Source organism: Piliocolobus tephrosceles, chromosome 11 (assembly GCF_002776525.5).
Source record: "Piliocolobus tephrosceles isolate RC106 chromosome 11, ASM277652v3, whole genome shotgun sequence".
NCBI lineage: Eukaryota > Metazoa > Chordata > Mammalia > Primates > Cercopithecidae > Piliocolobus > Piliocolobus tephrosceles.
The window spans coordinates 65,962,940-65,981,660 of NC_045444.1; the positions used below are offsets into that span (position 1 = coordinate 65,962,940).

At 34.6% G+C, this 18,721-nt stretch overlaps 1 protein-coding gene across 1 annotated transcript in view; it reads right to left on the bottom strand.

The window, feature by feature from the left end:
- The window catches only part of CWC22 (CWC22 spliceosome associated protein homolog), a 61,408-nt gene that overhangs the window by 25,036 nt on the left and 17,651 nt on the right, over positions 1 to 18,721 (bottom strand). Inside the window, exons 3-11 of the mRNA XM_023212354.1 lie at positions 16,787 to 16,854; positions 14,611 to 14,721; positions 9,688 to 9,933; positions 9,365 to 9,493; positions 4,531 to 4,699; positions 4,090 to 4,143; positions 1,822 to 1,957; positions 1,524 to 1,730; positions 1,375 to 1,437 (exon numbers count right to left, since the gene is read on the bottom strand). Of these exons, the coding sequence (XP_023068122.1) occupies positions 1,375 to 1,437; positions 1,524 to 1,730; positions 1,822 to 1,957; positions 4,090 to 4,143; positions 4,531 to 4,699; positions 9,365 to 9,493; positions 9,688 to 9,933; positions 14,611 to 14,721; positions 16,787 to 16,854 (1,183 nt within the window). The remainder of the gene's footprint in view (positions 1 to 1,374; positions 1,438 to 1,523; positions 1,731 to 1,821; positions 1,958 to 4,089; positions 4,144 to 4,530; positions 4,700 to 9,364; positions 9,494 to 9,687; positions 9,934 to 14,610; positions 14,722 to 16,786; positions 16,855 to 18,721) is intronic.

The window sequence follows — 18,721 nt, forward strand, 5'->3', positions numbered from 1 at the left end:
AAAAAAAAAAAAAAAAAAAAAAAAAAAAAAAAAAAAAAATCAGGTGTACACAAGAATTTCACAAAAAAAAATTTGGCATCTTTCAGGGAGACTGCAGGAAAAGAGGTTCATAAGAAAAGAAGGCAAAATGGATCTATGGAGTTCTCTGCTTGGAAATGAAATTATAACAGAAAAAAAGAATCTGACAGATTACAGTGAAAAGCTCCTAGGAAATCAGCATTTAAGAAAAGAAACCCATTATTATTATTATAACAGATTTTTAGGATAATGCATAGGAATGGAAGATTTCTCCCATTTTTACTTTTACTTTCAACCTTCTACTTCTAAGCACTACTGAACAATGGAATGCAGACAGAGACAGAGTTCTAGGTCTCTGCTTTCTCTGTATATGAGACTACACAAAGTTGGTCTTTATGTTAAAAGCAAACAAATGACAAAAACTAAAATTATATTTTGCCCAATGGTGCTCTGTTAGCTTGATAAAAGATTTTGCAATGCTAACTGACTCTACATTTCTATTATAATCAGAGAGCTTTTACTACAAACTTTTGGGGTTTAACACAAAGGTAAATATTTATTGCTTCCACAGCAATAAATACTTCTCCAGTAAAATTACAACTCAAGAGAAATAAGCCCATAAAATTATTATGTAAGTAGGCCTGAGTGTTAGCTTTAGGAGGAAAATAATACGAATGTGAAAATAGTAACAGTAATAATAGCTATCATTGTCTGTGATAATATACAACACTCTATTTTATATATCCTTCCATAGAAAGGTAACATTTAGTCTTCCATCAAACAAGTAACTTGCTACAGGTCACTCAGCTAGTAATGTTAAAGACAAATTACAAATCAAAACCTGTCCAAAGTTAGTGCTTACAGTATACCAATGATATACAAATGAAAATGATCAATTTATTTTATCAGAGAGGCACCAATACTATAATTCATCCTCCCAGAAGGATATCAACCTGACCTCAAGAAACAATAAAGTATAGCACTTTACAATAAAGTATACCACTTAATTGAATATTAAACTGGGTGGCACAGACTGTAAGTGGTAGAGAAGCTAAATAAAGGCTACTACTAATCTATGAATATTTCTTAAGATGGGTGAGACCTAAGTGTTGCATAGTTTAAAGGGAAAGAGGAAAGGAACAATGGGGTCAGTAATTCAGAATTAAGTAAAAAATCAAGGGCAAGTACCAGGAAAAAAATGATGCCCAAGGAAACAGCTAAGAGAATAACTTTATAGGAGCAGAGATTTCACTAGGTGGGTATCAACGATCTCTAAATATTTCCTATCAGTATTACATAACTATTTAAATTGCTTGTACTTATCCAAATTAAATTATTTTATAAAATTTTACATACCTTTCTTAATAGCTTTGTACTTCTCTTCATTCTCCATAAAATTAGGATCCATCTTGAAAACATCTAAAAAAAATTTTAAAGTTAATGTTTATTTTCTATATTTACATTTGTTGGTACACCTCTTTCCACCTAACATGCCCCAGACTTACTAAGAACATCTTCTGGGTTATAGTCATCCTCCAGAGGGAGCATATGAGTGAACTGATCATCTTCTTCCACCAAATCAAGACCTTCTAGGATAATGGGGTGGTCCTTGAATCCATCTTTCCGTACAGCAAACATCACTTCAATCATATATTGAACTCTTTTGTCAATTTCAGACTCATGAAGAATGTTTCGAAGGCGTTCAAATATAGCTAAAGATTAATAGAAAGAAAAGACAATAAAATAAGCAATAAATATTATAATAAACAAAAACTTAACATCAAATTAAGACTGGACACTTACCATTGATTCCTCTTGGTGACACTTGTGTTAATTTGAGGCCACATTCCTTAAGAAAACCAATAGCTACTTCAACACTATCATCTGTTGGTCTTTCCAGGAGTAAAGTGAGCATCTCTAAGCATAAAACTTCATGTGCCTTAAATAGAATACATATACATGGAAGAAAGAAAATGCTTTTACATACATTAAAATATTTTTATGATTTCTAAAAATTAGTAAATCTGTTTACAATAATTATATTGCACATATGATGGGCAAAGTTTTATGAAGTATATAGAAATACTCCAAATATGGGATACAATTTTTCTATCACTTTTATTATCTAGCTACTAAGAATTTTCAGATGACTGTTCCAAAAATTTTAATTTTCTAGCTGAATACAACTATCTGAATTATCTTTAGAAGAAATATTCTTAGCCATTATGTACGGAAAGTGTCATAGATAAAATATGTTAAAAATCATATACTACTTTCTAATAAGATAATTATTTTCATAATTACTACATGACAAATAGTAACATGATTTATAGTACCCTTCTTCATGACCACAATTCTTTATATACATTTCCTAATTCATTCTATTTGCAACTGTATTAGACGCAAACAGTCCTAAAGTTACACGAATACTAATTTCGTTACAAAATATCTTAGTAACTTCTGGAACAAAACAGTTTTGAATATTCCATCTTTTTTTAAAAAATTATATCAAACTATTTCTACTGGCCATGTTCAAAAACTGACATTTATAAATAATGCCAGGAAGAAAAGGAACAAAATTCTACTGAGAAGCTTTGCTATGAGAAGAAAATGAACTACAAAGAATGTTTAAAACACCATACATATGCCTTTCTAAAGTCAGACAGTGATTTGAGATGGTGAAGAAAGAAGTCTAAATCTCAACTCAGGAGATACCTTCTTCCAGTTGTGCACAACATCAAAGATACCCACTACTTCTTTTCACTAGGGGAAGAGGGATGTCAAACAGTCTTATATCAGTGACAAGAAAATACTGCCCTTTACCACAGTTGAGAAGATGCAAAAAATTTATCATATCAAGTGTTTTATGGCAATGTCAAAAATCTCTAGTCTAAGTGTAATACACATTTAAAAACGGCAATATATCTCTATGGTTACAGATGTGAAATGAAGTTTCCTTGGTCTTAAGTAGCAAGTTATCACTGTAATAATATGACTAATTAGGTCAAAATCTAAAAGATTTCTAAGAGTGAAAGAATCTTCATGTAAATAAGAGTCAAAACATTTAATATTAGTGAAATAAGACTAGGCAGGACTTTAAAATTCTTCCTGTTATACAAGATATTAAACTGGAAATGATAATATATATCTGAAGAAAACTTTTGAGTATGAGCAAGAACAATTTTACCACTTTCATGGTTAAACAGAAGCTAAATCAAAACCATCAAATAATGAATACAAAATAAACACAAACTGAATAATGGCATGATAAAATTACTTGCATTTGAAACAGATTAAAATTGATCAACTCTATTCTACAAAGTGATTCTAAACATATATGACTATATCTATGTGGTGGCAAGGAATAGAGGTTTTTGTAAAATATCAGGTATTTATTAGATTCTCATGAACACCAGGGAATGAAGTGGAGGAGACACCAACTTTATTGTTTTATAAAAATGAACAGAATGGTTCTTCAAAGGAATGGTTTGCAGTCAAGTAACCATGTATAGTATTAAGTCAGATTAATCTGATAAAATATCTAAAAGTGTTTTGATTAGCATCAAAGTGTTATGTTACAGAATATTAAATATGACCTGGCGTGGTGGCTCACGCCTGTAATCCCAGCACTTTGGGAGGCCAAGGTGGGCGGATCATGAGGTCAGGAAATCCAGACCATTCTGGCTAACACGGTGAAACCCCATCTCTACTAAAAATACAAAAAAAAAAAAAACTAGCTGGGCATGGTGGCGGGCAACTGTGGTCCTAGCTACTCAGGAGGCTGAGGCAGGAGAATGGCGTGAACCTGGGAGGCGGAACTTGCAGTGAGCCAAGATCGTGCCACTGCACTCCAGCCTGGGTGACAGAGCGAGACTCTGTCTCAAAAAAAGAAAAAGAAAAAAAAAAGAATATTAAATACATTTATTATAGTTTTCAAATGAAAATATCATTCAACATATTTATCCCAAGGACTATAAAGCAAAGCAAAAATAGAGAGGTATCAGTGAAGTGGCATCAACCCTGAAGTCTAATGCCACTGAATGCGAACAAGTATTGAAGATAATTACTTACCACATTTTGGTTAATAAGATGCGCCACAAATTTTGAAGCAGTCAGGCAAAGTTGCTGAAAAATGAAGGTGGAGAGTTAATCCATAAACTAAACCCAATTTTCATTTATTTACATTAATCTATGGCCTACTAACAATCTATTTAAAACATGTACCACACAAGTATAATTTTTGTATTAACAGAAAGTTATAAGATAAAACACACGAAAGAATATCACTTCTAGTTAAACAGTTAAAATTCTACAGTTATAGCCATCATTTTTGTGGCTCATCCAATAGTGGCCAGGGATATTTAAGAGAATAAAGAAGTTCTCATGAAAGACAGTTTTTAAAAAGCATTATGTTATGCACCTGTGTCACAATCAACCTTGCTTACTTTTGTTGATACTGGTTTATTAGTCTGTTCCTACGTATCATTCTACATACAAGCCATTCATATATACCTTATCATTTCTTCGATAGCCTTTTCGAAAATTAAGAATTAACCTCTTGAGGATTAATTCTCCAATTTGTGGAAATTTTGAGTTGATAATTGCCACTAATGCTGCATAAACATGGGTGAAGATTGGAGAAGCACTCTGTGCTTGCAAAACAGACCTGGACAGCAGTCCTCTGTTTAAAAAAGAATAAAAAAAGGAGTCAACAATAACCAAATGAATTAAATGAAACAAAAACTATTAAAATTCAGTAATATTTCTCTATAAATAATCATAAAATCTAAATCAGAACTAAATGGAAAGAGTTCATCTTACTAATAAATAAAAATTGTTTTTCAGAAAATGAAATGTGAATTTGTGTTACTGCAATTTATCGCCAAAATTTTTCTCTCTACATATAATTCCTCTTTTCCCAGTCTGTTATATCAAATCATGAACTTGAGGTTTTTAAGGTTCATATAAATAAATTCTTTAACATTTTCAAAAAAGTAAACAAAAGCAGACCTGCTTCAAAAGTACAAAAGTTAGACAACATAAAGTTTCTACTACAAATCCATCATTTTTATAAAATTAATTTTGTGATTAAAGACAAATTTGGGTTTAAATCTTTAAGTCTAATTTTAGTTGAATAAAATGAAGATTTGGAATATTCCTATGAGAAATAAAGACATGAATTAAAAGCAATGCAAGATTAATGCTAAAACAATAACAGGAAATTAAAAGGTACCTACTTGTAACTCATTTTGAAAGTGGTCATGTTGCTATATGCACTTGATGAGGAAGGGGAAAGGCAAATTGGGCAAACTGAAGTTATTTTTAGCGATGTAATGACAAGTAATTATTGGACTGCCAAAAGTTAGGAAAAAAAAGTCTTAATGGTAGTTTTAGATACAACAACAGAATCACTAGAGTAGAAAATGAGAAAAAGGATGCAGCCTATAAATTATAATATCTTTAGCAATCCATAACTCTTCTGAGTCTACTTTTTTTCTGCCCACTTTTATGGATAATGGCTGTCTCTTGATCAACTTTCTGTACCTCTACAACTCGCTGCACCTACTTTATACCACCACCTTTTTTGGTGAGGTTGGGGAGAGATGGGGTCTCACTCTGTCACTCAGGCAGGAGTGCAGGGCTTGATCTTGGCTCACTGGAAACTCTGCCTTCTGGGCTCAAGCAGTCCTCCCACCTCAGCCTCCAGAGTAGCTGGGAGTACTGCATGCCACCATGCCCAGCTAATTTTTGTATTTTTCATAGAGATGGGTTTTCACAATGTTGCCCAGGCTGGTCTCAAACTCCTGGACTCAAGTGCTCCTCTTGCCTCAGGCTCGCAAAGTGCTAGTATTATAGGCATTGAGCGACCATGCGTGGCCACTACATTCCATATTTTTTAAAAGATGAATCATGGTCATGTAAAATGACATGAGAAAACAGCCCTCAGATTTTAAAATAATAAGTAGAACACGGAGTACTTCTATTTTCTGACCCTTTTAAATATCACCAATTGCTTAAAACCACATATTATAGAATATGGTGATTCCTTTCCGCTTTTCTCAAATTTATTCTTATCTTTTCCATTTCTCTCACATTCCCACTTCACTCTCACTAGAAATTGAATTGGAATAAAGGCCATATACGATGAACCCACAGCTAATATACTCAACAGTGACAAGCTGAAAGCTTTTCCTCTAAGATCAGGAATAAGAAAAGGGTGCCTACTTTTTCCAATTCTATTCAACATAGTACTAGAAGTCCTAGCCAGAGCCATGAGGCAAGAGAAAGAAATAAAAGGCATCCAAATCAAAAATAGAGAAGTCCGTTTGCTATAAATAGGATCTTAATATAGAAAACCCTAAAGACTTAACCAAAAAATTGTTAGAACTAATAAACTAATTTAGTAAAGCTGCAAACATAAAATCAACATACAAAAATCAGTAGTGCTTCCATATGCTTACAATGAACTATCTTTCTGAAAAAGAAATCAAGAAAACATCCCATTTACAATAACTATAAGAAAAACAAAAACAAAAAAACCTTAGAAATAAATCTAACCATGGAGATGAAAGGTCTGTACATTAAAAGCTACAAATTGCTGATGAAAAAACGGAAGAACATGCATGACATCCCATGTCCATGGACTGAAATAATATATTAAAATGTCCATAGTACCCAAGCAACATACAGACTCAACTCAATCCCTATCAAAATTCCAGTTACATTTTTTGCAGAAATAGAAAAAACAATCCTAAAACTCACATGGAACCACAAAAAAACTCCAAATAGCCACAGCAATCTTGAACAAAAACAACAAAGCTGGAGACCTCCCACACTCCCTGACCTAGAATCTGCTACAAAGTTATAGTAATCAAAACAGCATGACACTAGTATAAAAACAGACACATAGAGCTATAGAGAACAAAGAAACCAGAGATAAATCCAGACATTTGCAGTCAACTGATTTTCAACAAAGATGCTAAGAATACACAATAGGGAAAAGACAGTATCTTCAATAAATGGTGCCAAGAAAACTGAACATCCAGATGCAGAAGAATGAAAACAGACCTTAGTCCCGCAACATATACAAATATCAATGCAAAATAGATTAAAGACTTAAACATAAGACCTGAAACTGTGAAACTACTATAAGTTTCTAAAAGAAAAACACTAAGGAAAAGCTCCAAGACAGTGGTATGGTTAATGATTTTTTGGATATGACCCCGAAAGCACAGGCAGTGAAAGCAAAAAGAGACAAATGGGATTACATAAAAACTAGAATGCTTCTGCACAGCACAGGAAAATATCAACAGAGTGAAGAGACAGCCTACGGAATGGGAGAAAACATTTGTAAACCATACACCTTATAAGGGGTTAATATCCAAAATACATCAGGCATTCAACTCAATAGTAAGAAAACAAATAACCCAATTTAAAAAATGAGCAAACGACAAGAACAGACATTTTTCAAAGGATGTACAAATAGCATTATATATACATATAATGCTTGACATCACCAATTATCAAAGAAATGCAAATTAAAATCACAATGAGACATCTCACAACTGTTACAATGGCTGTAACAAAAAAGATGAAAAATAACAAGTGTCGCCAAGGACATGGAGAAAAGAGAACCCTTGTACACTGTTGGTAGAAATATAAATTAGTACTTCGGGAGGCCGAGATGGGTGGATCACGAGGTCGGGAGATCGAGACCATCCTGGCTAACACAGTGAAACCCCGTCTCTACTAAAAAATACAAAAAACTAGCCGGGCGCAGTGGCAGGCGCCTGTAGTCCCAGCTACTCGGGAGGCTGAGGCAGGAGAATGGCGTGAACCCGGGAGGCAGAGCTTGCAGTGAGCTGAGATCCGGCCACTGCACTCCAGCCTGGGCGACAGAGCAAGACTCCGTATCAAAAAAAAAAAAAAAAAAAAAAAAAAAAAAAAGATTTATAAATTAGTACAGCCATTATGGAAATAGTCTAGAGGTTCCTTAAAATATTAAAAACAGAACTACCAGCTAGGTGCGCTGGCTCACGCCCATCATACCAACACTTTGGGAAGCCAAGTGGGGAGGACTGCTTGAGCTCAAGAGTACAAGACCAGCCTGGGCAAGATGGCAAGACCTCATTCTCTACAAAATATTAAAAAATTAGCCCAGTGTGGTGATGAGTGCTTGCAGTCCCAGCTACTCAGGATGCTGAGGTGGGAGAATTCCTTGAGCCCAGCAATTCAAGGGGTCAGTGAACAATGACCATGCATAGTACTCTGGCCTGACAACGAAGCAAGACCCACATCTCTAAAACAAATCAACACTAAAAACATTTTTTTCTATTATAACTGCCATTTGATCCAGCAATCCCACTACTGGATATATACACAAAGCAAATGAAATCAGTATGTTGAAGAGGTATCTGAACTTCCACATTTATTGCAGCATCATTCATAATGGTCAAAATACGGAAACAACAAAAGTCTCTGTTGTGAATAAATGGATAAAGAAAATGTATGTATGTGTAAGGGAATACTATTCAACCATAAAGGAAATCCTGTCATTTGCAAAAACACAGATGAACTTGGAGAACATTATGCTAAGTGAATAAGCCAGGCACAGAAAGACAAATAATGCATGATCTCACTAATATGCGGAATCTAAAAAAAACTGAACTCATAGAATCAGAGTATAAAATGATGGTTACCAGAGACTCGGGGTTGGGGGAATTTAGATGTTCGTCAATGGACACAAAATTTCAGTTAGACAGGAGGAATAAGTTCCAGAGATCCATTCTACAATATTTTGACCATAGTTAATAACCATATATTATATACTTGAGAGCTGAAAATAGAGTACATTTTAAGTGTTCTCACCACAAAAAAAAGACAGGTATGTGAATGCATGTTAAACAGCTTGATATAGCCATTCTACAAAGTACACATATATCAAAACATCATGATGCACACCACAAATATATATAACTTTTACTCATCAATTTTAGAAAGAAATAAAAAATTAAATTAGTTAGAGGTAGTATACTGTGATATTCATTATTCTTCACGAGTTTAAATTACTGGAGGCATTAAGTGAATGTCTGCAAAAACCATTATGTGAAATCGAAGCTTCTCAAAAAGCAAAAATTCCATACAACCTCTAACAGCAAGGCACAAGTTATTTCTTAGCAGTCTATATTTTTATAAGTACTGCATTTTAAATAAATATTCTCAATGACCTTTGAAATGAAGTAGCACAATAAATCAATGATTATTGTTCATGTAGATATTATACACCTTTGAAAAAATTACTTAGAAATACCACAAATAAAATACTACAAATAAAAAGAAAACTTACCTTCCTCTAACAATATTTTCTTGAAGAAGCTCTTGAATAATAATACTTATGTTGGAAATGTTGACTTTGTTGATAAGACCATTAATTGACTTCTTTAGGGCCTCCCAACTCATCCTCTGGTACGCTAAGCTAAAAAGAAGTGATTTTAATAAAGATTAAAACTCTTTCAATAATTACAGTAAATTATAAGAACATAAAAACTACATAGTGTTCCTTAATTTTTAACATTATTTTCATGAAATGACTCCCAAGTACAGTAAAATATATGACTTATTTTTCAATGACCATATAATGGCTTTATATACTGATTGATATCAACATGCCTGTTTTTATCTGTAATCTGTTCCTGCATCATCCTGAGCTTTGCAGGGGGAATATATGCTCCACCAGTGCGAGTAAGAAGAGGATCCAGCTCATCTTTCTTTTTCTTTGTAGCAGGTTCATCCTCAGCAGAGGAACTCTGAGTTACTGATGTTTCTGGGTTTCTCCTCCCAGGAGATGGGGATTTCCGGGACCTTTTTCGATCCATATCTCTTTCTCTTTCTCTGCGTTTTTCTTGCTCCCTGCTTCTGTAATACAAAATTTTTTTAAGAGCAGAAAAGACAATATAAAATACGCTCTTAACAATTAACTGCACACAAATGAGTGAGACCATAAGTGGGTCCCACAAATTCGGACTAGGAAAAGTGGTTCAGAATGGTGAGAAAGTGCTTCACAGAGAAAATTCAACAAACTAGGTCCTGAAGGCTTGACAGGATTTAGACTGGGGGCAAGTGGGGAGGAGGAAGGGGAGAGGAAGGATGGCATTCTGCAACGAGTAGAAGAGGGAATAACTATTGAAAGACTGAGCAGGGGTGCTAAGGTCAGAATGAGTAGCACAATCAGGAAACAAAGAATTATGTGTGATGGTAGTTGGAAAGAGGAGTTAAGAGTTAGACTAAAATCTTAAAACATATGCAAAAGACTTGAAGGATTTTTACTGGAGGTGATGGGGAACCATTAAAAGTTTCTGCCTAAGTAGGAGAGTGGCTTTTATGAAAGGAGTGTTTTAAGAAGAAAAATTAGCCTGTGGTGTTTATGACAAATTGTATAAAGGAGAAGAAACCAGAGTTAAACTTCAATAGTGGTTACTTTAGTTGTAAGACTGCTGTAGAATATAGTATTTGAAATTGTTTCTTGATAGAACTAATATTTTTATTAGAAATCTCAGAATATCGGAAGCTTCTGCTTATTTGAGACAATGTGGGGGGAAAATTTTTTCTAGCCACAATAAATCTTCCCTACCAAAGTACCTGATTATCCTTTCTTAAGCTAAGGCTTTTAAAACAATCAAGGTACAGTTCTCTGAAACCATCAAGAACTAACAGGAAAGAATGAATCCTTGCTTTTTGCGATCTTTCCCCACAGCAAAGTTTATCCACTGAGCTGCTTTTTACATATATTGCCTTGGAAACTCAGACCATTCTATTCGTATTTTGGGTAACCATGAGTTATATGACACAGTAAATAGAAGTAAATTTCATATTATCACTGCATTACCAGGAAACTATGGGATAGATTTTAGCTAAATCTAAGGGGTATGTTTGAGATGGTCTTTTTAAATATATAGTAATAGAACCTACACGGAGATTGAAAAGCGGTCATCTTTCCAGGTAGCTGTGGAGGAACAGGTTTTTTCTGTTTGTTTACTTTTATTTTAAATTCAGGGGTATAAGTGCAGATTTATTACATAGGTAAACTTGTGTCTTGTGTCATGGGGGTTTGTTGTATAGATTATTTTATCACCCAAGTATTAAGCCTAGTACTCATTAGTTGTTTTTTGTGATCCTCTTCTTCTTCCCACCCTCCACCCTCCCTTCACCTTCCATAAGGCCCCAGTGTGTGTTGTTCTCCATGTGTTAATGTGTTCTCATAATTTAGCTCCCACTTATAAATGAGAACGTGTGGTATTTGGTTTTCGGTTCCTGTGTTAGTTAAGGATAATGGCCTCTAGCTCCATCCATGTCCCTGCAAAGAACATAATCTCATTCTTTTTTATGGCTGCAGAGTATTCCTGTATAAGTACCATAATTTCTTTATCCAGTCTATCACTGATGGGCATTTAGGTAGATTCTATGGCTTTGCTATTGTGAATAGTGCTGTGATAAATACACACATGCATGTGTCTTTATAATATAATTATTTATATTCTTTTGGGTACATACCCAGTAATGAGATTGCTGGGTCAAGTGAACAGTTTGGAAACTGAGGTATAAGAGACTTAAATGACTCTTAGGGAGGACACACAATCTGTATATACCAAGAGTGAACAGACAGGGGAAAGAGTGATTTCAAATATAAACCTCAATTAGTCACAAAGGCAGATGCTCTAAATTCTCTGCACTAATTTGCAACTGAGTTGCTTCTTCTTGTGAATATACATGTTCCAAGAGAGTAGCTACAGCAGGGATTTCCTGACATTGGTTATGATTCTTCTGAGAAATACCAGGTAAGAGAGATAGCTGGCCGATAAAATCAGATCCTTACCATTATTGTGTCTGTAAAGTGCAGAAGTAACAAAATAGTCTAAGAGTCTAAAAGACTGTTAGCCTTTGTGTTCTGCATAATACCTAGCCTGTTGACTTCACAGTGTGACTGTGTGGATAACATGAGACTTCATTTTCGTATACTAGACCTAACATAGAGTTATACTGAAGTAGTACAGTCAGGAATTATGAAAAAGACATGGGCTTTGGAGCCAGAACTGAGTTCAAATTCCAGTTTCAACATCTACCAGATGTTTAAACGCAACCTCAGCTAAGCTACTTAATAAACTCAAAGCAATTTCCTTATTTGTAAATTGGAAAAAATAGTATCTAGTTTCTAAGAGTTTTAACAGTATTTGGGAAAATATGCAAAAAGCTTAGCTTATGAATTATGGTTATAGTACTTGTTTTCATTAAGGTGACAGTAGACAAGCCTGGATTTTGAGGGTTAATATAATCTGACATTATAGGATTAGGTGTATACTAGAAAGTGATGAGAAGGAAATTTTTGGCAGTAGATATCAAAGAATGTGCTTAGCTCCAAACTTCAAACTGCAGAGGAATTTGGTCAAAATTCCTGTGGGGGATATAATATTGGTGGTAAAGGGGTGGATAATATCTGAGAAACATCAAAAAAGATATAGATCTTAGTGAACAATAAAACATGAGAGTCAAGTTTTGGAAACTAGATGACTAATAAGGGAATACAGGAAAATCAGGAGAAAGCTGGTTTTATGAAAACAACGACAAAGGCAGAAAGTTGTCTTCGAAGGGATAATGAAAATGGTTGTTAGAGAGACAAATCATAATTCCTTTATAAAATACTAAAATAATGTTAGTTTTGCAAGATTAATTAGAAATACATTCAGAATCGACCACGTTCAACAATAGTTCACCTGCACTCTTCCACTGTTTTCTACATAAAGTCCCACCGGTTCACCGCTTATCACTACTCAAACTGATATGCTCAAGAAACTAGTATTTTAAATAAGTTATAATTTTCTTAGTATCTACTATGTTCAGACATGGTAGTAGGACAGATATGATTTTTAAATCTAAACAACCAGACAAGATGCATGTTATCATCATCTTATAGATGAGGAAACTGAGGCTCAGAAGAAATCTGTTAAGAAATTTCACCAAATTTCCATAACTAGTAACTAAAACTTGAACTCTAATCTGCATATACATGGAAACTATTCTCTTTCTACTATGCAACACTGCCTCATTAAAAAGCCTAAAATATAGACATTCCAAAGTCAATTTCAAATGACCTGGACATTGTCTGCATCACTACTCCTCTCCTAAGCAAAGATACATGCAAGTTAAGGGAATACTACCCATATAGTGACTTCTGTTTTAACTACTTGAGAGTATGTCCATCTGCAGAATTCTAGTTGACATCTCTTCCCTATATTGAGCATCTGAAGTATCTGTCCCACTACTTTCTTTGAGACTACCATTACTTCTACCTGGAGAGTCTCTCCCCACATGTACTAAGTAACTTTTAATTCCATTATACTTTCTCCTGAGCAAACACAGAGGCCCTTTAGTGAAGTTTTAAAGGGAATGTTTAAAACGCCGACATCTTTCTAACACAGTAGTCACCCCTTACCTGTGGTTTCACTTTCCAAGGCTTCGGCTACCAGTGGTTAACCAACAGTCCAAAAATAAGTGACTACAGTACAATAAGATATTTTGAGAGAGGGAGACCACATTCACATAATTTTTATTAGAGTATATTCTTATAATTGTTCTATTTTAGTATTAGTTACTGTTGTTAATCTTTTACTATGCCTAATTTATAAATTAAACTTTATCATAAGTATGTATGTATTGGAAAAAACATAGTATATATATGGTTCAGGTATTATCTGCAGTTTCAGGCATCCACTGGCGTCCTGGAACACATTCCCCATGGGTAAGTGGGGACCAATGTATTCTCATTGTAAAAACTATTACTAATTTCTACAAGAGAGAAAAAGAATTGAAAATAAATACAAATCAATAACAAGGGGTTATAATACTCTACCAAGTTTTCAATGAAACATGAATGGCACTTAATGTCTGACCCTTCTTAAATATTACCCCTAAGAGTTTCCAAACACTCTCATTCCAATGTTTCTTGCTATCTGCCTTCCATTCAGTTCCCTTGCCCATTTCTCAACCAAGTAAATCTTGTAAGTCTTGTTAGCCAGAGGAACAGGTGGGTAACCAAGTTCTCTAAAGCTCAAGAAAGAATCCTTTACATGTAGAGAAAAACTACAAATTAGAAACTTTAGTCTCAATGTCCCTCTGTCATTACGCAGGAAAGTAACTTTAGACCACTCTATATCATAGAATATCAATTTCTTTCATTTAGTAAAAAATCTCAAAAAATCACATAAGCTAACCCCTCTTGCAGTACAATATAACGAATGAGCTTGGGCTTTAGAGTCAGACAGACTTGAGCTTGCCACTATTATGTTTCACAACATGAACAAATTACTAAACTTCTCTAGGCCTCAGTTTCTTCAGTTGTAAAGCAGACATAATAGTATCTACTTCACGTATTTGCTGCAATAACAAGTTAATTCACATGAAGCCCTTATTAGAAAGCCTGGCACCTAAGAACATCCAATTAATATTGGCTACTATTATTTTTGGTTTTATTATAAATATAGCATAAAGAAAGTTTAAACAAATATAATTTTCTACAAGTTAGACATTCAGAACACTAACCGTGACTCCATGCTACTATCATAAGAATGTCCTCTTCTTGAATGCTCATAGTCTGATCTGCTATAATCAAAGTAATCTCTATCCCGGGGGGATCTTTCTTGTTCTGCATATCTAATATAAAATAAGAAAACCAAGTTGCAAATTAAAAACAACTATGTTATAAATATTTAGGAAAGTCATATATTGGTAAGGGCAAAGCAACTCTCTGACTGAACAACATCTTGTCAAACTGTTCGTAACAGCTCATTTTGCTAACACCCATTCATTCCATCAGAATTACAAAAGCTTTCAGTTTGTACACAGCAGAACAACTCCTAGGATTCACTTAACCAAACTTATTTGTTTAGTGAATTATCCTGATTCACTTCGTTCTTAGTAGGAGACATATCTGGATATCATATATAGTTAGCATGAAAAAGACTATCCAAAAATGGCTGCTTTTGCTCAGTTGGCTTGTTTATCAAAACACTGAATGTATGAGACCAATGTCACTGGTTGGCCTCTATAAGGATCAGTTTAATTCCACACCAAAAGACCATATTCATCACTTGTTAATTTTAAAACGCATTATTGGATAGCAATGAGAATGGATTGAAATTATTAGCAAACAAGGATGGATAGCATCAGATCTATTATTTGAATCTTAAAAGTCAATAAAATCAGAGAACCTTAAGAGAAGTTAAATATGTACATAATAGATATACAGTAGCATAATCCATATTTTATATACACATCTACAATTAAGTTATACACACATATACCTGTGTATGTGTCCGTGTGAAAAGAGTTATTATTATTTTTTTTTAATATATAGGGAGTAGGCAGTTGGTGAAAGGTAGTAAGTAATCATGAATCAGGACAATTAACTTGATGCTCACAAAGCAAAGTTTTTAGAGATATTTAGCAGAGTAGAATAACAAAGTACAAGTACATAGAGATATTTAGCAGAGTAGAATAACAAAGTACAAAGTACATCTTTCTTTCAGTTAGACAACTGAAAGAAAGTCTGAAGGGTGCTTCTTCCTTCATAAATTATTTTTAATGGGCATAAAAAATTACTTTTACAGTCATTATTTTTAATAGACCATATGCTTAATGGTCTTTCAATGATCATAAATGAGATAATTATAGTGCTAATATGAATTCATAATGCACATTAATGGTAACATTTTTGGATCGCTGATCTTAACATAATTATAATATGATATAATCCAGAGGTCCCAAACCTTTTTGGCACCAGGGACCAGTTCTGTGGAAGACAGTTTTTCCACAGATGGTGGGGGGTGAGGGGATGGTTTCAGGGTGAAACTGCTCCACCTCAGATCATCAGGCATTAGATTCTAATAAGGAACACACAACCTAGATCCCTCACACATGCGGTTCACAATAGGGTTTGTGCTCCTATGAGAATGGAATGCCACAGGTGATCTGACAGGAGGTGGAGCTCAGGCAGGAATGCTGGCAGGCCTGCTGCTCACCTCCTGCTGTGTGGCCTGGTCCATGGCTCTGGGGGTTGGGGACCCCAACATAATCTATATAAAAACATTTTAAAGACAATACAGAGCTACGTACAAGTAAGGGATAATACTAACAGTAGCAAAAGCAGCACTTCTAAATAGTGCAATTTCAACTGAGATTTCCATTTTACATTTTCATTCCATTAGTATTTGAAACACTAAAAATTACTCCCTTTCACATAAAAATTACATAATCTCTGGAATTATTTACTAGAAACTCCTAGAAGAGTCATGTAAGGATGATTTCTCCTACAGCCCATTCAAGTAATATTGGCTATAAAACCATTAAAAAGAAGTTATCCACCCTAAAATCAGAAATCTAAGAGCTAAATTATTACATAAACCTTACTATAAAAATTTACATCGCGGCCAAGGCGGGCGTATCACAAGGTCAGGAGATGGAGACCATCCTGGCTAACATGGTGAAACCCGTCTCTACTAAAAAAAAGTACAAAAAATTAGCTGGGCGTGGAGGCGGGTACCTGTAGTCACAGCTACTTGGGAGGCTGAGGCAGGAGAATGGCGTGAACCCGGGAGGCGGAGCTTGCAGTGAGCAGAGACCGTGCACCACTGCACTCCAGCCTGGGCAGCACAGCGAGACTCCGTCTCAAAAAAAAAAAAAAATTTACATTTCATTCAGAGCACATTAAACTATTTACCTGTCTTCTGGAGAGGAGTTCCTCTGATATGAATTAAGGTTTTCCCTTCTGTCATGACCAGAAGAAGGCTTTAAAAGAGGAAAAAAAGGATAAAACATTTCACAAGTTATTTATGTTATTTATGTTAAAAAACATAGACTGAAATACATGGCTTAGAAAGTTGGAAGTACTTTAGAAATTGTATCAAAACATTTTTTAAATCATTAAAAATAATTCATGTAACCTAAACAATCTATAAGATAAAACAAAATTTTCAGACCATCCTGGATGGGCCTGTCTGTGGCAGGCACCTGTTTTCATTATGGACCAAATACTTCTTTTTTTTTTCCTATTTACTTTTATTTTTTGTTTCTTTTTATTTCAGTTTTTATTTCAATAGTTTTATGGGGAAGAGGTGGTGTTTGATTACGTGGTTAGGTTCTTTAGTGGTGATTTCTGAGACTGTGCTGCACCCATCACATGAATAATGTACACTGTACCCCAATGTGTAGCCTTTTATCCCTAACTGCCACCGCTACCCTCCCCAACCCTTTCCACGGAGTCCCTAAAATTAACTGTATCGTTCTTACGCCTTCGCAGGACCAAATACTTCTTTCTAGCCAAAACAATTCAAGGTAGAAAAAGATAATTCTCAAATTTTCGATGACACCTAGTTTATATTTTACTTCTATGTAGTAAGTTGTAATTATTATTATTATTATTATTTTTTGAGACAGGGTCTCGCTCTGTTGCCCAGGCTGGAGTGCAGTGGCACAATCACGGCTCACTGCAGACTCAACCACCCAGGCTCAAGTGATCCTCTTGCCTCAGCCACGATATTGTACTTACCTCCTATCTCCGTTGGCTTATGAAAACCACAACTTCAGTACCGGGTAAAATAGCGGCAAGAAACTGACTCTAACATGTTTATAGAAGTTCATTTTTGGCCGGGCGCAGTGGCTTATGCCTGTAATCCCAGCACTTTGGGAGGCCGAGGTGGGCGGATCATGAGATCAGGAGATCGAGACCATCCTGGCTAACACGGTGAAATACCACCTCTACTAAAAAATACAAAAAATTAGCCGGACGTGGTGGCGGGCGCCTATAGTCCCAGCTACTCAGGAGGCTGAGGCAGCAAAATGGCGTGAACCCAGGAGACAGAGCTTGTAGTGAGCCGAGATCGCACCACTGCACTCCAACCTGAGCAACAGAGTGAGACAGCGAGACTCTGTCTCTTAAAAAAATAAAAGTAAAATAAAAAATTTAAAAAAATTTGTTTTTGTTTTCAACAAACATCAATCAAGTGTCTGATATGTATTATACTATGGTAGGTTCTAGGGAATCGAACAACATTACTTTAGGGTATAAGTACTATTCCAAATCTTTTGAAAAAAGATTTGTACCTCCTATCTCCTATCAATATACAAATAAGTAACTTCATGTAACATGAGATTGACATGAGACAGACAGTCCAGTTTGAGACTATATCCTAATTTAAAAAAATCCAAATACATTAAGGAACCAAAATGTTTACCTCTGTATATAGGTAAAATTTTTTATATAACTGGTCAACATTCAAATATTGACAAGCCTTTTTTTAAGAATTAAAATAATTTTAATTAACCATACTGTAAAGAAAAATAGCATTTAACATACCTTAATCTTGAAATCTAAGATAAACTAAATCAAACAATGAGTAACTGTTCTGCAAACTTACATGCTTGCCTCCTTAATGAAGAAAGGATATATTTTAAAATAGAAAATTATTCTGAGTAGAAATATAAGATCCAACTTCCTCTGATTTTATGACTATCTAATTAACAGCAGTTTGAGTCTAACATAATCACAAGTACAATGCAAAATAGTCTCATTAACTATTGAATTTTTTGAATAGTATCCACTAACTAACCTATATAGGTGAATAAGCATGTAATCAAAATTGATGATTTAAAGTAC